At 47.3% G+C, this 21,752-nt stretch overlaps 1 protein-coding gene across 4 annotated transcripts in view; it reads right to left on the reverse strand.

The window, feature by feature from the left end:
• Window positions 1-21,752, reverse strand: part of Bcl2l11 (BCL2 like 11) — a 38,577-nt gene that overhangs the window by 3,423 nt on the left and 13,402 nt on the right. For all 4 annotated transcript variants that reach the window (XM_010638171.3, XM_010638177.3, XM_010638176.3 and 1 more), the window contains one exon: window positions 11,341-11,450. In XM_010638171.3, the coding sequence (XP_010636473.1) occupies window positions 11,341-11,450 (110 nt within the window). The remainder of the gene's footprint in view (window positions 1-11,340; window positions 11,451-21,752) is intronic.

Here is a 21,752-nt window from a genome sequence, read left to right on the forward strand (position 1 = left end):
GGGGGGGGGTGGCCTCCCACATTGAAGTAAGCAGCTATGGCATCTTGATGGCTATGGGAGGCCCTTCTTGTGTTCCTGAAGCACCAATTTCTCCTCAACATTGTCCAGGGAACACATTTCCATTTTCCTGCAAAGGGAAGGTATGAAGGGCAACCCCCATAAGGGGTTTTCTTTCTCCTGCAAACAGGAAAAAGCCACCAAAAGAACACTCAAAAAACTCCAGAGGATCCATGGACCTGAAGAGTGTTCACACAGGTGTGGTGACAAAAGCCTCTGTTAGTCACAGGTCTGGTGTCTCAAGAAAAGAGGCAAGGGGACACAAGGGAGGAGGGAAAGGACTTGGCAGGGTAAAGGCTCTCACTAGCCACATGCACTGACATTCAAATACATTTCAGACTCGCTCGAGGGTAAATTTCTGGTAGCTGTAATTTATTTAAGAAACCAGTGATTTGGGGTAATTTGCCTTAAGAAGCTAAGTAAAGTGGTGCTGCGATGTGCTTAGGGCCACTGTGCTGGGTAAATCCTGTGACCCAGCAGGGTGCCCACGGCACAGACACAAGGCTGAGTCACTCCTGCCCACCACGTCTGAGGAGGAAAGAGCAGCTGAGAGTGAGTAGGCACCTCTTCGCTGGCAACCACCTTACGTGCATTAGAAGCAGAGAAACTGCTCAGAAGGAAATCGCTGGATTATTTGAAGGCTTCAGATCCTCATGTCTTCCAGAGAGACCTCCCCTGGGCTCTAGTCTACTTTGCAGTTTAGGTACAAAGTGTAAATTAAGAACAGCAAAGAAGGTAACAAAACATCTGCCTCGATGTCTCACCATGCCTTGAGCGACAGCCTGGGTCATCTGAAGGTCTGAAGTCAGCCCTGGCCATTTCCCTGGAGACTAAGCCACACTTGAGAGGGTCTGTGTAACCACACAGCCATCCACAAGTCCCTCTCTGCTCTGGCGAGAAATGTTTCCAAGGTACGGTCTTGGGAACCGCTGGCCCTGAATGAGGCTGGGATGCCACCGTCCCCTCTCTGCCCCAAAACATCCCCCCAGACACACCAGCTGCGCAGAGCTCCCCCTTGCCACTGTTTACACAGGCTCTCAACACGGTGGGACGGTGATAAGGCCAGGGCATTTCCCCTTTTCCTTCCATAACAAGGCGGGAGGAAATCAGCTTTAAGTCAGCGATTCCTGTGGAGGCGCTCCGTAACCACAGTCTGCGATTTTTATCGGCTTTACACACAAGATTGCTTTGTTTTGATTTAACTTTCAAAATTACTCTGCTCCTTCTTGTGTGAGAAAAATTGAAGGGAAGGTTAATTTTGGTGTAGAATAATATTAATAGGCTGAAAGAAGCTTATTCAAAATAAACCACAACTTACTAAAATGAAGAAAGTACATGCTGTGACAGATATCTATGGTGGGAAGTCTCGTGCCAGCCTGGTGTCCTCACTGCCCCCAGTGTCCCCAGAATGAGGCTGCTGTGTCCATGGTCAGAATAATACACATCAAGGGGCCAGGTCGCATGGGGCGGACCCCAGTTGCTCACACTTGGCAGCATCCAAGGGAAAAATCTCCCACTGCCTTTGCAGGACACAGGGGTGGGGGGCCCAGGAACTCTCAGCAGAGGAAAAGACCGGCCCTGAAGAGAGAGGAGACAATGATGCATCTCCTCTCAGACAGCGGGTGTGACAACAGGACGCGGCTCACTCTGCGTAAGTGAACCACTGCCTTGGACAATGTTCAATGGAGGAAGCTGTTAGCACTGACTCCAAAGGGCCGCGTGTCAGTCCAGAAAGCCCTGACAGCTGGCACAGCAGCCAAAGGTGCCCCTGCCCAGAACACTCGGCCTGAACTGCGGGGAACAGAGGACAGAGGCTCCTGTGCTGAAGCCTGGCTGTCCTGACACCTGGGGCGCACAGCCTGGGCAGATGGCCCCAGAGCTGCAGCCAGGTAAAGAAGAGGAACCATGCAGCTCTGCAGGTGGCCAAGAGCGACAGCTGCTCAGAGCTGCAGTGACTGTGGCTGCACCCGGGCCTTTGGTTTTGGGTGACCCAAAGGTTGAGGGGTGAGCTCAAAGTAGCACAGGCCCTGAGGTTCTGGGCAAGACAACACATCCAAGACAGAACGTGGAATCGGGCCCGCAGGTGACAATCCCTGCATGTTGGGACCAGGAGTGAAACGCCGGTGCATGGGAGGGACAAACTGGACACGGGGCTGGCATGCGGGGGCAATTCGGGTGCTGAGGCACGAGGACAGGAGAAACGCACCACGGGGGTAGCAGGCCAGAACCTGCTTCCTGTCCACACTCTCTTACTCAGCTCCAAGGGGCATCTGGGGACTGAGGGCACATTTATGTTCCACCATGCCTACGCTGGGTACTACCTTTCCTGATTAACAGTACTGAAAAAAACTAAGAAGTTCCGTTTCCCTCAGTGTGGGCTGAACTGTGTCCCCAGATTCACACGCTGCAGTCCGAGCCTAGGGCCAAAGAATGTGCTGGACATGAGATGGCCTCAGTAATGGGACTAGGATGAGCCCTAGCACAAGTGTCCACACAGGATGAGCCAGTAGACACACAGGGATGACCACACCAGGTCACGGAGAAGGTGGCCATCTAGAGGTCGAGAACTGTGAGGGGCCTCAGACCTTTGGAACTTCAAGGGGCAGGTTTCTACTGGCAACGTGCTATGACTGCCCTAGCAAACCTTTCATTCTCCATCCATTACTGTTTTATGTGAAAATGACACTACTTAGGCCAGATGCCAGTACCTATTTTAGTCCAAGCAATGATGCATTTGGATAAAAGGGTACTTAAAAATAATCCAAATTTGCTACTAAGTACAAACACCTTAAATGCCCATGTACAGCAGCTTCCTCCCTCCCTGCACATATATCACCAAGTCCCAAGTACCCCAGGGTGGAGCCCCCTCCTGCTAGGAAATTTTGTCCGTGTCTAAATTAGTAGCTATACAAGGGATGGGTCATTTGGGGAAACTGATTCTCATGGATGCCCCCACGGCCACAGCTTTGTGTTTCTCTCCAGGATCCCTGATGGCCCAACCCCCCCCAAGCTCCCAAAGGCTGCTTGATCATAGCGGGCTAGTTTCACAGCATGCGTCTGTGTATCCACCCGGCATGCTGTGATCCCTGTGTCGCCAGCACAAGATAATAAACCAGATTATATGACAGGGACAATACAGAGGTAAATGAGATGGCAGAGAACGTTTGCCGGGAGAGGTGGGTGGAGAAGCTGGGCAGGAAGGCACCAGGGTTAATCCCTTCTAGACTGACAGGAGTGTGGCCTGCAGCAGAAAGCTGGGTGCGTACAATAAGTGGTGAGAAAGGCTTTCACTTCTCATAATAAACCAGGACAAGTAAGGACACTGAGATGTAGGACTGTGTCCCCTGGACTAGTTCCCCATTGGGGTGACAAAGGACTTGAGTCTCCAGGTCCCTGTGGGGCAGGCCCAGGTATTCTGCTCCTAAGGTGCAAAATGATTCCCAGACAGATCTCTCCATGTCCACAGGACATAGGTGACACAGATCCGGGTGGCCACTGGGGAAGGGGATGGGCCAGAGGAATGCCTAAGAGTGGGGCTCAAGCTTACTTCCCAGGGGAGCAGCCCGTGCAGTGAGGAGCACTAAGAGGGAACAGCAGCATGGATGCCTCAGACACCCCATGGGCAGGAGGACGACCGGACACAACCACCAGTCACCACTGCAGCCCACGCCCAAGAACCATCTTCAAGTCACACGTGGAAAAATCAAGTGTGAGGGGAACTTAATTACATCTTAATGCCAAAACACTGATAGCAAAACAATGCTTTCTTGCTCCATCCAGGGAAGCAGGGCTCGGGAAACAAAGGGAAACTTGACTCTAGGTTGCCCAAGGGACCTAGGCAGGTGGATACCAGCATCCTAAAGGCTACAGCTCTAGGCTTGGCTTCCTTCTCCTGAAGAGGGAGATGAGCTTGGCCTGTATTACTCAGAACAGTCCTTCAGATCCCAGGTGCCCAACCATGGGGATGGAAGAACCACCTGCTGCCACTGCTCCTGGCAGTCAAAGTGACAAAGGAAACATGACAGTATCTCTATCATCCTATCAAAGCCAGTTCAATTTCAAATTCTCAGACACAAAAAGTCTCGTACGGGGATACTTACCACAACTCAGGTGAACAGGCATGTAACTTGTTCCAGAACTTGTTTCTTTCCATTTCAACCCTAATGCCTAAGATGTCCTAGCTTTGTTCCCCCTAAGTAGTTTTACTAACAAGAAGCGGTAATATTACAGGAAACCAGATTTTCGGCTGTGGAGAATTCTGACAGAGGGAATCTCTGCCCTAGATCCAGGCAATGAGAAGGACATGTCTGCCTCTGTAGTGCTCAAGAGGAGCATCCAGGGCTGGAGAACACTGTACTGTTGCTCCCAGGCCAGAACTGCCCTGCCACCCCACCTGGTGTTCACACCTCACGGCCCAGCAGTGTTTATTTACACAGCAGCCAAGTGGGACTGAGGTCAGGTGGAAGGGCCAGCAAGGAGCGAGCACCACATGGGCCTTCTCTCTGCCGTCACACCAGGAACTGAAGTCCACGAGTGTCTCAGCTCAAATTGCAGAGCTGGTTCAATGCCTGCTGCTCTTATCATGTTGGGCAGACATCAGCCAATGTCTATTTATTACCACGGCAACAAGGGCATTTCATTTACATAGCTTCTGCTTAAAAGCTTAGATGTCACAGAGCAGTGTGTCTGTGTGTGTGTCTGGGTGGTACAGAACAACACTGCAGGTGAACACAGCTGCAGCCACACTGGTATGGTGACAATGTGATTTTCAAAAGTCACATAAAAACTGTGTTTTCATGAACCAAACCTTTATCCTATTTTCAATGTACTGTTTCAAAGAAACTATTTCAGTGAAGACATTTTGTGGGACTAATAATTACTTTTCAAGTTCACTCTCAGTTGGGGCTGTGTTCACCCAATATTCCTCGGGCAGTCTAACACACACCTCTCCTTAGGGGATCTTTACTTGTTGGATCCCAGGCTCTGTAGATCGTGCTGACTGCTAACTGGGGTGGTCAACTCCTGAGCACCGTGTTCAAAGTCTGTGGCCGGCCCCAGAGGAGCTGGAGCCTGCTCTTCCAGGCCCTGGTTGAAATACTTGATGTGGAGCAGGAACACTCTGTTCTGAAGTGCCCAGCCTCAGAAAAATGCTAAGTGAGACATAACACGCTTTAACCACAACTAAAACCTCTCCGCCCTGGTTCAGCTGGTAGAAGTCTAGTGAAGGGTGATGCAAGAGGCTTATTATTTTTGTATGTCTACAGAAGGGCCAAGCCTTCCGCTGTGCATCTTCATTTCCTTCCCCCAGAGATTAAAAAAATCACCCTGTTAGACCTCCCCGAAGTCCCCTCCAGGCACCTGCATCTCCTCCTGGCCACATGTTAATGGCCAGGCTGCCTGCAGGTGCAGCACCCGCCAGGCGGATGGGCCTCACACGTGGTGGGGACCAACACCAGTGCACCCAGCCTAACACCAACACAGAAATGCACCCGGTGCCCCATCCTCGTGCATTGGTGCACAACCGGATGGAGACAGTGGGTCAGATACATTCTTGCTTCAAAAGTGGTTCCAGAGCATTTAAAAGACAGGCAAAATCCTGAGCTCCTAGTTCCAAGAGTCCTATGGTCCCGCAAGATCAGTCTGCCCTCAACAAGTCACAGAAGGCCCTGTTGAGACCCTGAACACAAGCTCTCCCAAAATTCTCGGGGTAAAAAACAAGCGCTCACCACTTCCGTGTCACTGGTAGGTGTAGCCCAAGATAGGTGTGGATGGCTCCGAAAACCAGACTCACAAACCGCTTCCTCCAGTCCAAGGAAAATGCTTTCAAAACTTGATGACTGTGCCACAATAAATGACAGATTTAGCTCTAGCACCCACGACTGCTTTCGCTGTGAAACGTGCCATTCTGTAAACCCTTGTGAGTAAAGTCAGGGCACTCTCCATTTCACGAGTTAGATCTAATTTGAATTCTATATTTGATATAGCTAATTGTTACTAATTATTGATATAGCTAAATTACTAATTATTTTCACAGATAGTCACAGTGTGAAAACAGCTTATTTTATGAAATTCCAATATTCACTTAAGGAACGATGCTGAGGACCCATCTCTGGGTCCGTTTGTTCATGCACTCACTGGGCAAGCTCCAAGCTAGGTCTCTCTGCTGTACAAGACATGAGGAGGATGACAGGTCAGGCAGCACAGGGATCCCTCTTGGGCAGCACAGGCACCTAAGGGTCCCAAGTTGGTCAGAGCACAGCAAAATGCGGATGCGTGGACACTGGATACTTCCGGTAAACTTTTGTTTAATCAAAACTACTCTGCAGGCTGCTCTTCCCTCTACTTTATCTGACTCAGGGCTACACTCTGGTCTGCAGCACTTTAATCAATTCATGCCTGCACATGCCCCGGACAAAGAAGGAAGTAGGCAATGTAAACAAAAGACGCAGTGTTTCTTGAGATCAGATAATGAGAGTCTTCATTCACTGCCTGCCCCATCTGCAGAGTCCATCAGAGAGTCACTCCTAGCTGTCCAAGCTGTCTACCACCGGAGCGTTCCAAGGCCCCTCAAACCAAGAGCAGGCTCTCTGCACCAGTCTGGAGTGAGGTGCCGGACACAGACCCAGGAAGCAGTGTGGAGAGCAGGGAATAGCTGCAGAAAGGTCCAGTGACTCCAGAAACACATCTTCATGTTCTGAAGGGCCCAGCCTTCTCCACTGCCCTGTGGTCAACATGCCCACCAAGGGGATGCCACGCCTCCGGAGCTGGCGTTCACACTGGCTCAGGGCCATGACTGGACTGACATCACCTCCACCAGACAGGCCAGCACGTGCCCTCATGTAGTTTGAGTCCTGGGAGGAGCCAGTGAGGACTCTTCTGAGCAAACCTAGCTGTCTCGGTGTGGAGGCTCCCTGCCCCCAGGTCAAGGCTTCAAGGTACCACCTGTCCTGCTGCCGTACAGATGACCCAAACCACCCTGCCAAACGCAAAGAGCCTCCAACCTCTTTCCTCCAGGCCCCTGGCATCCCTGTGTTCCCTGGCCTTTCCACAGTCCCTGCCCACCCTCCACAAGTCCCGTGTATGTATTCCATGCTGCAGTGTGGACAGAAGGAGCTGAGACTGGCAGCACACCATGTGGGTGTGGTCAATTCAGTGACCCACACTGCCTCCTAGGGTCCCATCAAACTTGATGTCTGGGCTTTGTCTCACAGCTACTGAAGTTTCATTCCCCTTTTTTTTTTGGTACCTGGGATGGAACTCAGACCCTTGTGCTTGCGAGGCAGGCACCGGCACCATTGAGCTAAATTCCCAGCCCTGAAGTTTCTTTCTGAGGGCCTCACTGGTCTGGTTAGTGAGACACTGGGCTGAGTGTAACGAATGCATAATAACCCAGGGGACAAACTGGAACCAGCAAACCCAAGAAGGCAAATGAAACAAATTAGACGGGAGAGAGGAAATCACCTCCTTTTATAAGCTCTTTGCTACCAGCAAACTTAACTCTACAGTGGAAGACACAACTCTTGAACAGCACCAGGAAGGAGACAGAGGGGCTGAGGCACTGGGGACACGTACAACAGTGTTCCTGCACAAAACCCGTAACATACCACCCAGAAGTATCAGGCAAACCAACTGCTGTGAGTCTAGAGTTTCCCAGGTTACACATGGCACTGTCACAAGGGAGAAGGCCAAGAAGCAGCTCCAAATCAATGGAACAAGGGACAAGACACCAAAACTCAAGGAATGACCCTAGACTGGGGAAATGCCTTTTTTTTTTGGTACTAGGGATCAAACTAGCAACTTTGTGCTCACAAGGCAGGCGGTGGCACCACACAGCTAAATCCCTGACCCCAGAAAATAACTATTTGATATTTTTTTGGCAGCAGGATATAAAGGACATTTGGGAATAACTGAAAAAAGTTGAAGACTACAAATCAAATGAAAGAACCAGAACACAATTCACTTCCTGATTTTGACAGTTACACTGTGATTATGTAAGAGAATGTTCTTCTTCCTAGGAAATGCACACTGAAGGATTAAGGGCCAGAAGAGGGGCACCATGTAGAAACAATAATTCACGTGTCAAAAGGGACATTGTTAAACCAAATGTGACGACATCTTCATACTGGGGACTCAAAGGTGGCAGACTAGCAGAGTTCTCTGTACCTTTCTTCCAACACCGATATAAACGTGAAGTTATTTCAAAATAAAAAGTTGGCAGAAATCAGCGAGGCTCAGTGACAACTCTCTGCGGGCCGGCGGGAAACACCAGGAGCAAAGAGAGAGAGGATGGGAGCAGATGCTCACCTGTGCCCCTCGCCTCCTTCAAGGTTTGCCTCACAGCTCCACCCCAAAGCCCACCTATCAGCACAGGACAACCACAGAATAATGTCCTCTATGTCTCTTACTGGAAAAACAGGAGAACACTCTGTCAGGATCGCAGCAAGGACACCAATGCTTTACAGGAGGTTCGGAAAAAACCCAAACCGACAGATGGAAATGTTTAAAGAGGCTGAAACCACTGTGGAGGGGCACAGCAGTGCAAGTGCCAGTTCCCCAAGAGGTGCAGGCACTGTGCAAAGACAGGAGGTCCCCCGAGTCACAGCATGGCAGACCGCTCCCCATGTCCTCCTCCCTGTGTATGGCAATGAATGTCACTGGGGTCACCGACGCCGGACTGCCCTGACCTAACAACTAGCAAGACAGGCACTGGTGGCTTTGAGGGTCATTGTGGGACTGACCAGAGCTTCAGAGTCTGTGTTCTAAATTGGCTATTTATATTTATTCTGGAGAATGTGACTGTCCTCATTTCAGAAAAATTATGTTATAACCAGCATTTATTTTCTAGTCCTTTCTGCCAGTACCCCAGCCTGCTACAAAAGCTAAAGTCTTCTCTTAGTGACCGTATTTTAGCACTGAATTATTTTTAAAATATGCAAAATAAGTGCACACACTTACAAAATCTTGCAAAATAGTGCAATAGGCCTAACATGTTTGTTTTAACAAAAGCACAGGAAAAACAGACATGACTATCATAGATGCCCATTAAATGTGACACTGAAACAACACTCCGAGAGGAGGGAGCCCCGCCCCACCCCACACTGCCATCTCATCCACTAGGTTGAGGCAAGGTCAGGAAAGCCCATGTCTCAAACTGTGCACCAGCACAGTGACAGCCTCTGTCAGGGATGCCCAGAGATGGGCTGAGCTCACTTCCACCCATGTCTCATTCCTGCTAGGGACCTACCTCACTGGCCCTACCTGGCAGGCCTTCAGGAAGCCTTGCAGAGTTGTGAGTTCACTTTGTGGTTTAAAGAGAAACTTTCTCAAAACATCTTTAAACACATTCAGTTCTGCAGCCAACAGCTCTGTCCTGGCTATGAGAAGGGCAGCTATCTATGAGCATGGCTGTGTGAAGCGCTCCCAGCAGCTCTCAGACACTTAAGGGCCTGGCCTGGCTCCACCTGGGCAGCCCTACTCCAGTCAGTTCCAGCCCCAAGCAACCAGGGTCCCTTTGAGACAGGAGGTGTCAGGTGTCAGGCCCAGCATGACAGGCAGCTGGCTGTCTTGGCTCAGCAATGACCTGACCCATCCTGGGGGATTCTAGACACAGCCCCAGATCCAGAACTCTACTGTTACCGCCTGCTCTCCTGAAGGGACACAAATCCTCCTTGCTTCAGCTTGAAGGCCAACCTCCGGGACACCGTGGCCCAGTTTCTGATGAGAACCAAGGCTCATCACACACACTAACACCAAAACTGCAAGAACTGCAGAGACTGTATGATAACTTTAGTGGCAAATTACAGCATTCAACCAACTTTCAAAAAAAAAAAAGCATCATTTCAGGTATGGGCCGCCAAGTACTTATGATCTGTGAGCTCACTCACAGTGGGAAGGCATCAGGCATGTGCCAGCTGTGGACAGTATCATGAGAATACCCTCAGCCCATTCATCAATGTGACACTTCCTGTTCGATGACAGAACCGTGATTCCAGCACTTCCCACCACACACAGGGACACACACACCCATGGGTTCAGAAAGACAGGAAAAGAGCCTGACATGCAGGACCACACTCCCTGACAGCCTCTATGAAGGAATGAGGGACCCTGACAAGAGGAAGCTTGAGTGGGCTCAGCACTGTATACCACCCAAACGACAGGAGTGACTCGGAGGAATCAGTAAAGATTCCCTCCCGGAGAGAAAAGAGATCTTACAACCTGTAGAGGTACTTCCATGAGAATGTAATTTTCAGAAAAAAATAAAGCCAGGAGAGGAGTGACAGAATGAGAGAATGGTATTAATTGTAATATTTTCCATAAAGTGAGACAACGAACCCCCTTCCTTTCAGATGAGAAATCTTCACAGGAGGTGTCTGAAGGAATGTGCTCAAGTCAGAGTTACCTCTGATCCCTTGTAACATTAACATGTGGCCCTCCGAGGACAGTCACCTGTGCTCATAATGACCCCAGAGTTAAATCCTACCACTCAAACCCACCCTGATGTGGAAAAGGGTCTGAAGGTCATACAATACTCCACCAGGCAAGAAACAGAAAAAAAAAATGTTTTTAAATACTCTGCATCTGCAGAAGATATAATTCTCCTGTAAGAATCTAGAATGCATCTCAAAGTTAATGTGGCAGTCAACTAGCCTTATACCCCAAACTGCAGGCTGCTGATTAGTGACCTCCTCAAACTTCCATCCATAGAGGTGCAAGTACCACCAAAGGGCTGAGAGGACGGACGCCAGCAGGCAGCTGCAGGTGTCAGGAGTTTTACATTAGTGTTGGTACTGCTCCCTGGAGCTGTGACAATGCACATTTAAAATTTCTGGGGCCAGGGATTTATCTCAGTGGTGCCATCACCTGCCTCGCAAACAAAGGGACCCGAGTTCGATCCCCAGCACGAGGAAAAAAAAAAAAAAAATTTCTGTAACTTAGACCCAAACTGTCTACAAGGAGTGCAGAAGCACTTCATTTGGACTATAGTATTTACATGGGAGTATTGCAAAGCCTAAAAATAACCTCTACTTTTAGCAGTGATGTTTTAAGGTCTTTGCTCATAAAGCACTTTTGCAGCCTCATACTGTATCTTACCTAACAGACATCACTTAAATTCAGCCATAAATAAATGGAAACTAGTAGAGGCAAAACAATGGAAGGTCACATGTAGGCAATGCCTTCACTTCTAAAATCAGTATGTAGCTCTTATTCTGTTTTTTCTTTCTTTTATAGTATGGGATGGGGTGGGTAGTCTGAGGGGAAGAGGGGCAGCAAACACATCCTTACCCTCCTTGGGTAAGAGGCATTAAACTCATCTCCGATGCGTCGCAACTCCTGCGCGATCCATATCTCTGGGCGCATATCCGGAGGTTCAGCCTGAGACTGCCGCAAAGAAGCTGTGTAGAAAGAAAGGAGAGAAGTCACCCTGCGGTCCACTCAGCACTAGAAATGTTCCATGGGTATGGGCCTAGATGCTGGCCCACCCCCCGCACCTTCTCCTTTCTGGAAGATCCTAGACTTCAACAACTACAATCATGCATTAAAGATGACAGAGGCAGAGTGTGCTATATAATTCTGCCCAAAGAATAGGGATAAAGATTAATTTCCTTTTACAGAACTGGAGGTTCAGGGCTGCATGAGTTAAATACTTCCTATCCCATTTATACACACTTGCATTTCAAAAGACTAACAAAAATGGTACAATGAACGTCACCCAAGAATCGTACTTGAGGGCTGGGGCGCTCAATGGCAGCATGCTTACTTAGCATGCACAAGGCCCCATCCCTAGCACAGGAATAGACAGAGGGACATAGAGACTTGAATCACAAGAGAAATTAAAAATTTAATTTAGTAAAATACCCATTTTAATCTTTTGACAAGTAAAAGTCCCTAGGAAAATGTCAACCCACTACCTAGGAATATAACATGTAATAGCTGTCCCTTCTAAAGCAAAATGCAAAAGCTGAGAAATCTGACCAGTTGGAGCTGGTTTCTATGGAAGTAGGTTTAGTGATACAAACAGCCAGTCTTTCTGCTATCCAGGGCCACATGAAAGCATAATTACATGTTTTGTTTCAATATTAATACAGCCAATAAAGATAGGTTTAAGTCTGCAAACACCACATGGGGAGAGGAAGTGTTTTGGGCCTAAGAGCAAAGGCTTCTTGGAAAGGAGAGAAAAGAAGGCGGTTGGCCCTTTCATTAAGTTGCCACTAACATTCACACCCACTGGCTAATGAAACCATTAAAGGACACACGACAGCCAAACATGAAGAACAAAACCGTGAGTCTTCAAAGGTCCCATCGTACATTAGGAAAACAGTACTCACATGCCACAAGGAAAAGCATCGCAGTCAGAGGAGAGCGGGACCGGAGCAGTAATGTGTGCAGGAAGAGATAAGACTATGGGATTCCAACTGCTACTCTGTTCCATTTCTGTTCACTCGCTGCGAAAGCACGTATGGAAGCACTGCCAGCTAAACACATGTGCTGCGCTTTAAACCACCACAAAATACGTAAAAACCTAGGTTGCCCATATTTCACAGGAACACAGAATACAGCTTCCTATTCTGCATTTCTGTAAAAGCTCCGCAGAACTGATACTAAATCACAGCTCTCTAAAAGCATGCTAAAATGAACACATCAAAGTTTTGGCCGATTTTTCTCAAAACTCTAGCCCCGTTTTCTCTGCCTCTCAGCTCCAACTCAAATAAATTTAGGAATGATCCCATGAAGCTTTAGGGCTTTAGCAAGGCAGGTATCCCAGAGCCCTGAATGTGGAGGGTGGGGACACAAAGACCTCCTGAGTCCCCTGTACTCTGAATAAGCCAGATGGCAGCTGCTAAGGCAGTCTGGGTGGAGAAGGAGGATGGTGCAGGGAGCTTTTAGGGTAAGTCAGGCATGGCATTTCAATCTACTTTCAATCATAAAAAATTACTTTGGTTCTATCCTTGTCATACAAGTATTTCTAATGTTTATCTGTAAAGGTCATTAAAATTGCATTTTAAACCACTGGCAGAAAATAAGATTTCAGGGTAGATATGATGCCAGGTGATAACGATGTCACAGTTCTCAAATTTTTCCTAGGTTTTCAGTCCTTCAAGAATTAACTATCACAGGCATCCAATCATTTGTCTTTTATTAGCAGCCAGGCATTCTTCCCCCCAACTTAGATGCTTTTTACAAAATTAAAGGCAAAGATAGCATCTTCATTTGGTGCCCACTACACTGGGATCCCATGAAATCCCCTCCACCCCTAGAGTTAGAAATGAAGAAATCATCAATTATCAAAAGGAAGACACTGAAATGTAGATTGCCTGTGTTTCAAGCTGGCGGAGTGGCAAAAATTATTAGCCAAGTTACCCAATGTAAATAAATGGGAGAAATTTGATTTTTCTCAGCAGAAATACCTGTGGGCCACGCGTTACTCTAGAAGGTGTTTTGGGCCTAAGCTCTGCTCCCACAGAGTACACAATCTTGTGAATTAAAAGCTGGACTTCAGTCAACTGCCAGGTTTCTTCTGGACAAGAGTACTTGGAAGTGTACTTCCTACTTCTCACTATTCAAAACAAAAACAACTCCCTGGGCTAATTCCCCTGAGGCCTGCTGAATTCTAACAAGCTCACTTAGAAGGTTCTGTCTGGTTCACACTTGGGCTGACAACACAAAGCACCATCAAAGGAGCCAGTCATTGTCAGAAGCTGGCTTATCAGAACATGTACCTAAGGAACACAGCAACCCAGCCAGCAGCTTGGCGCTACAGGTCCCTGGTAGCCACACTTGTTCATCTTAGAGATAAATGTCCTGTTGGTTTTGGGGAAAGGAGATAAGGAGGTGGGCTCTTTCTTCTATGGAAAGAGAAGCTGAGTAGCTAACTGCTAGTTCACTCAAATAAATACACAGATGTAAACAGATCCACCAGGAGGTCTGGAGCTGAGCCTCTGCCAGGGGGAGTGTCCAGGAAGGTGCAATCTTAAAGCCCTTAAGTGGTCCTGGTGCAGATAACCCACAGACCAGACCAGACCAGACCCTGCGAAATATGCAGGAAGGGCAGAATCAATGGAGATGCCCAGGGCCCCAGTCTTCTGAGAGAGCACGTAAGAATAGGGAGTGCTGGATTAACCACAGCATGGTTCAGGACGGGATCAGCATATATTGTAATTTGCTGGCTACAGCTCTAGGTTAGTAAACACGCCATTAGCTATACTTGGATGTCATTTCAAAAACCTACTACAAAATAGTATTGTACGATATAAATCACATTTTGCAGAGGAGGCTGGTAGGGCTGGGCTATTCTAACATTGCACGTATTATTGCTTTTCATTTTTTAGTGCATATTAACTTTAGAAAATACTGGGTTTCACTGTAGCATTTTCATACAGGCATTTAGCATATTTTGATCACACACCCCCATCACCCTCCCTTATCTATTTTTGTTGTTGTTGTTAAAGACTGGTTTTGTTTTTTTTTTGGTGCTGGGGCTGAACCCAGGGCTGGGTGCATGCTAGGCAAGTGCTCTATCACTGAGTATTGGTTTTTGCAATACACTTCTTTTCTGACGGTACTAGGGACTGAACCCAGGGCCTTCACACTAAGCTGTATCCCCAGCCTTTTGAAAATTAATTTACTTTGACACAGAGCCTCACTAAGTAAACTGCCCAGACTGGCTTCAACTTTCAATTCTCCTTCTCTCACGCGCTACCACCCCTGGCTGCAAATATAATTTCTTCCTTGAATCTACCAACTTAAACTGAATAGCTTATGTTCATTCTGCAGTAAGACACAGGCAATATGTATGCAGCAGTATATGGGGATAAAGTAAGACAACAAGATTCTGTTTTGAATATTTTAAAAGACTCTGAGGCCCAGGACAGGTGGGCAATAGTGTCCTGGACCCTGGTCAGCTCACCTGTGAGGACAGGTAGGCACATCTCCCTGAAGGGCCTGTGTCTTAAAAGAGTAATAATTTTAATTTGTAAATATAGTGCATTGTTCCACATAAATTTCACAGCTTATTTCTCAAGTGACAAAGTACAATATCTTCTTTAGGGGATGGGGAGACCCCTCCTAAACTCATCACTAGCCTAACATTAGTGACTGTGACCTTCGGTTTCACGCCACAGGAAAAGACCAGAGCAGGAGAAGGAGGCCTAGCCGATCAGCTCTGGCACAGCAGCCCCAGTGGTGGTGGCAGCTCAAGCAGATTAAGGCATTTATTCCCCAGAGCACTAGCTGGCTTTGTTCTGTGCCAGTCACCGGGGCACAGACTACAAGTGGCAAGGAGACCCACATGAATTGTCTTCCGAGTACACCTGGAACGCTCAGAGGACAACCTTCCTCCAGCCACACTCTCACCCAAGTGCCCCCACTCTAAACAGTCAGTTACAGAAAAGACAGCTCCATTAACATCTTTCAGCTACAAGAATGAGAAACATCAACCAAAAATACTTTACTTTGCTACATGCAGTGTGTCTGACAACTGCAGACATCGACACCTGGTCAATAAAATTGGCCCTTCATTTGAAACAGAAGTTCTTAATACTAAGTAGGAAGGCCAACTTAGAAGGCAATTTTAAACATGTATAAAAAAATTCTCCAAAGGAGAAATTCTGACTAGGTGCATCTTTACCCAGAGAACATGTAGTTTCAGTATTTAAGAAAGCACTGCACACCAAAAACCTGATACTTAAACTTTAAGAAAACACAATGAAATATATAGGTGCTCTTATGGTGAAGCTACTCCAAAGCTACAATCTGTGGTAAAAGTCACCAGCCCTGCAGTATCAGACTGAGCAGAGGGGACTTCCAAGGCCCAGCTTTCTCTTTACTTGAAAGCCCCCACTGAAAGCTTTCACAATGCGGAGTGTCAAACACAGGCAATTCTGTCAAGTGTCCTGTGTCAGCTGAATTTTTATCTAGGCTCTATGAAATTACTTTTTCGGAATTCAGAACTTACTTGTAACGTCATTTCCTACAGCAAAATGCTACGAGGTGTAACCAATTGTGCTTTTTAAATGGTAAGGGTGGGGGAAGGGCATTTCTAATGCCTGGGGACTCCAGCAACTCAAAGATGAGTGCTATTTAGTAAACAGTTCTGATTCGGCCACAGAGCTCTTTTCCAATGCATACAGTCATTGAAAATCTTACAAGCTCAGCAACTGAAAGAATTAATATCGTGGTTAAGTGGCTGATAGTGAAATCAGGCTGGGGCTTTCGAAAAGAACTTTCTGTTGAGCTGCCAGCCAAAGCAGGAAAATACAAAGTGATACTGTTAATTCATAATGAGCTCAACATCAACCAAACTAAACCCTCTGACTTCTGCTACACGCCCAGGACCCTCCATCAAGGGTTATACACGGTAAGTGTTCAAGGGGACAGAAGTCAAAGCATGGCATTCACTGCTCTTCTTTCAAGCTCTGCCCTCTTTTGCCTGTGACAGTGCTGTGAATGACATCTGACGACGTAGGCATGTGTGCTGGGTGTGGGGCCCACTGCGAGCTCAGTTTGGCACAACTTTGCTGCCAGAGGTGGCTACTCTGTCAGTGTCCGCCTACCACTGTGCCGCAGCAGACGCCAAGGAGGAGCTGGCAGGAACACTCCTCTGTACCAGTCTGTAGATGTTCAGTCATCCACAAACCCTCAGGCAGAATCAAGATTAGGTTCTAAAGCTATCAATGTGAACAAAGCTCAGAATCAACATTCCACACAGAAGGGGAAAGGCTGCTTGATCTCCCATGAGACTGGGATGTGTGACTTTGAAGAAACAGCTGCTTAAGTGAAACACACAAGCGAACACACTTAGCCAAGTCCATACACATTCTGCTAGCACATGGGCTTTGGGGTTTTGAGAGAGAGGAGTGCCTCTTTCAGACATCCTAGGGTCCCTGTCTCTATTCCCTGAAGAGATTCTGATTAAACCACCTGAAAACACCATAAGGAACCTGTAAGGAGCTACTTCCTCATGTCCTCAAACTGACTTTAAACTAATTCCGAAAGAGAGACCCCAAAAATGTCTAGAGGAGACACTGCCTCTGCGGGTGGCCACTTTGAAGCTCAAAGTTTATTTGGGGAATGAAAATGCTGGGATGTTTATTTAGCTCAATGGTTGGCTTAAGTATCTTCAGAAATATCTTTTGAGTCAGAGTTATCCACAGGTCACAAGAGGAAGAGAGCAGCCAGGTCCACTGAGGCTTCTTTCCTAGGCTCTCCCGAGTGGCCAGGCTGTCTTATCTGCTCCCTGAGAGCCATTCTGGCAAAAGAGCCACGGTGATGAGTCTGTCCCATTTGAAATCTACAAGTCTGATGGTTCTCAGAATTATGAGTCAGAAACCAATTTCAAACATACACACGCGCCTCCCTCCAACTCTACTTCTCACTTATATCACTGTATTCCTTGATAGATCTTCCACTAATCCCACTTGGCCACTGGTTGAATATGTAAATAAAGAAACCATGTGTAGCATCATATAACTCAAGGTCTCCAGAATCGGTTCTTCCCTGGTATACGTTTGTGGCAAGCCTGGGCAGTCCTGAGAATGCAAGACAGTGCCTCAGAACAGCTGCTAGGATGGAAAGCCACTGGTGATGGATGAAGTAGGGTTTGTCTACTCACTCTTCCGATGTACACCGCCCGCTGCCTTTATGTGGTCATGAGTTAGGAAGTCAGAGCACGCAGCCTTCATCAATTTCCAGTCTGATCATTTGAAAGTGCCAAGTTAACCAAGGCTGTGAGGCTGGACGGAAGTCTGGAAACTAGTATTCATGAGGCTTTTTCCTTTTGACATTAGCTGTTCCTTATGATAAACTACAAAGCCAAAGGCATTAAGGTTAGTGGGTTGTGCTTTCTTACTCACTTCTCCCTCAACCTCTGGAGACCTAATTACCCATTCCCAAGCTGTCCTCAAAGCATACCAGAGACTGCCAGGAGCACACACAGACTCCAAACTGTGATGCCTGTGTTCAAGCACATCCCTGGCTTCTGGTCACAGAGCCCAGCACCTGCACCAGGAGGGAGACCTGCACAGGTGCCCTCTGCAACACTGAGTCTTCCTGGCCCTTGAGCCACATCCAGAGACAGGGCTCCATTTTCTAAGTCACTGCAGTGCACAGTGAAGGGCACTGAATACTTAGGGTTCTTCCTCACCAAGAACTGAAATGTTCTGTCACCCCAGCCCAATCGCAACACTGACCCTGGGGATGCAGGACAATCCACAATTCCTCTCATACATCATCCCTTCTTATCAATGAAGCTGCAAACACAGTCCCCAAACCTGGTCCTGGGTTAGATCCTCCCACATGTGCCACAGCATGCCCTACAGTCACTGTCATCAGCTGTCCCTGCCTGCCAGGGCTCCTGCACCTGCTGCTCTGAACAGGGCTTGGTGGTATTCTGAACTTGGAAGGCAGGGCAAGACAAGGGGCTTGTCTTCATGGACCTTGGCCCATAGGTTCCGGGACAGCTTCACCTCAGAAGCCTTCAGTGGACTCAAAGATCTGACTGAGCCAACCACTAATAATGAAAGCCAAGTACAATCAAGCTGAAGATCTACCCTGAACTCACTTTAGGACAACGACGCCAACCCCTTAACCCTTCTACTGTCAGTGTCAACAACTTCTTGCTCAGAAAATTTCTCTCACCAGTTACTCCATCAAATTACAAAAACAACTACAAAAAGCACTTTTAAGAGATCTTTTAAAAGTAAATACACAACTCCACATGCGTAAGTTCACTTAGGACTATTCCTTAGAAAGAGAGTTAAAAAAATAATCTCAAGTTGCTAGCTTTTAGTAACCATAAATTGCTTCTAGCCATAAATAATTACTGGGCAGGGGACGGAATGAGAACTTATACCATAAATATAGATATTTCTGACTCGGGAGTGTGTCTCTTCCTCTCTGAAATCTAATACCACTGGCAGGAAACAGGTGATAAACATCTTTTCTCCTAAATTCACATTAAGGTTTCAAACATGACTTTCTCATCTCGATAGTAGCAAAGACCAAAAGCTACGGGTCAAAAATAAGAGCAAATACAGACTCTTCAACAGCTACCCCTGTAACAGTTTTTAAAATAAAACATGGAAAAGAGCCTATCCATATCAGTCAGTTAGAATGTACAATGACCATACACTAAGCGAAGTTCTAATTCAACACAGATGTAAGGTCACCAATTACACACGGTGAGGACCAGACACAATGAAAGCTTCCCACTTAAGCGAATTCACAGAAGACAGCTGCCTCTTTTTAGCTCATTTTTCTTTATAAAAAGAAAAACAAAACTTTTTACCTCAATTCCAGACGCTGTTTTGCATAATCACAAAGATGCAATCATTGTGCCTGGATGGTTAATGGTTGAAGTATTTGTCCTTAAAGCACGTGTCTGTCCCAGTAGGGCTGTGTGACTGCTCCCCAGGAAACCCAGACAGCGTGTGTGTTTTGAGCAAGCACAAGGAGCACATTTGTGCCCAAGGCGACATCCCACCACCAAAAGGACACAGGCAGATACAAGCTCTCAAAAACATAAGGAAATATGTGAGAAGAACCGAATACTGTTTTCAAAGTAAGGAAACAGAAAGGTTTGTGAGTAATCTGAGGGCCAAAAAGATCAGCCAACCAGAGGGGCAGTTTCACCCAAGCCCTTTGCTCTGACCTGCTGCACAGCCCCAAGCCACTGTGTTAAGCTCCACACAGCCAGGTCTGCAGGGAGGCTCAGGTGGCCCAGTTGTGAACTATAGAAAATGTCACATATACAACTGTGTCATATCTCCCATGCAGAAGATGTCTTCTGTCCCAGAAGCAAAAGAATGGAAAGGAACAGTCACTATTAGCACACGTGTGGACGATGTACAGAACTGGTGCTCAATGACTGACTGGTCTGTTGTTCTGAGGTCTTTCATCTGACCAGGTTCCCCCATTCTCCCCTGCCTGCCCCCTCAATGCCTGCTACCCCTGTCCCCCTCAGGGCAGAAGGGCTGCTGAGCCGCTTTGTCTCCTAAGGTAACTCTGCTATCCCTGTCTTCAGAAACCACTTTGCAACACATGAAACAGGCAGTCCTGCTTCCCCTGAAAGGCCCTGACCACTACCTGAGTGGCCTCACGCCCTTCTACTTCAGAGGAGGACAGTTGTCCTTGGCCAGGCTCAAGGACTTGCCCTGGGGCTGTGCCAGTTAGCAGAAGGCCCAATAGCTGGCAAGGTTACCTGCTAGAACTCTCCATCGCCACACTTTACACCATACTACCAGAGGGGAAGGGAGAGAACATGAAGGTTCCTCAGCACAGGTCTGACCCCCAGGCCTGCACTCCAGAGAAGGCGCAGCTGTGGGCTTTACAGCAGGGCTAGTGGCACTCTACCTCACATTAAGTATCACTTGGTTCTTTTGAAATCCACAAATATTCACAATCCTGCCAGGTATCAACGTTTTTAGCTTTGTAAGTTGCTCTGACTAGTTCAGTAGAATTTATGCTCCAGTAAAGTAAAACTAAGACCAAAATTCTCAGATATACACTTAAAATTGTCTCTATCCAGAATTTATTACTTTGTATTAAGAAATCTCTCAAGGAACTGAACACCAGATGAATCCACAAGAAAGTAAACTTTTTTTTCCCTTATTTTAGTTACTTGTTCTACAGACAGTGCTGGGGATGGAACCTGGGGCCCTGCACACACTTGGCAATTGGGCTCCCACTGAGCTGTGCCTCTGGTCCCAAGAAACCTTGGAGTCTTCTCTAGCATAATTATTCCACAGAACAGTGACTCACTGCTCATCCTAAGTACCTCCACATTTTTCTTAAGAGAGAAACATCCTTTCTGCTCATGCTGTCATCTTAAAAACAGTAGTCTGGAATGAGTCATTAAGGTCTTCTATAAAGTGCTCATGGGTTTTAGGAACTCCAGCCCAGGGATGTAATATATTTGGGGTTGGGGGGTCGGCAAAGGAATTCAGATAGTTGAAAATGCTTACATTAAATCTGTTTCAATTTCACAGACACAACACACCCTCTTACTTTTAAATTTCAGCTATAAAGCCCTCCCCACAAGGAAGGTAGCAAGGCCAAGCTTCAAAATTAGGTAAAACCTAGAACCTCTTCCAAGGTCCCAGGTTATTTCCTTGCCCCCAAAATGCTGTCAAATCCCCAGGTCTACAGACAGCCTGGGATGGAAACAGGTGCCTCACTGTGAAGAGAGGAGGGAGTGGGAAGGGAAACATCCCCAGCTGCCTCCCCAGGTCTTGTTCTCCTGAGTCTCTCAAGAGACATGTGGTCATTGACTGGGCCAGGGCTGAGAGAACACAGGGGAGTTAAAGCCTCCCACAGGATGCGGGGATCTCACCTTGTGGGGAGCAAATTCTTAAAAACCATGGAGGCGTGACTGTCGATACCAGTCCCTCCCAGCACAGGAAAAAACAAAGAAGTGACCAGGAAGGATTTGTAATGCACTCACTCAAAAGGAAATGCCAACATTTAAGTGAATGATGGCTAATATTCTATTTTCACACCAAAGGAACTTAATTGCCTCGAGGGGGGAAAAAAAAGAGGGCATCACCTACAGCACTAACACCCTGGGCTATGGAGATCAGGATCTGTGTGTTGCACATCTTAAGGCCACCACTGTTCCACATGCACATTTTTGAACTTAGATTTCTGCCACCAAAAGGTGCCCTGATGCAGCCCCGTCAGACAACTCAGGGTGGCAGGGGCTT

This window comes from Fukomys damarensis, unplaced genomic scaffold (genome assembly GCF_012274545.1).
Source record: "Fukomys damarensis isolate Sample0158 unplaced genomic scaffold, DMR_v1.0_HiC HiC_scaffold_9, whole genome shotgun sequence".
Taxonomy (NCBI): domain Eukaryota; kingdom Metazoa; phylum Chordata; class Mammalia; order Rodentia; family Bathyergidae; genus Fukomys; species Fukomys damarensis.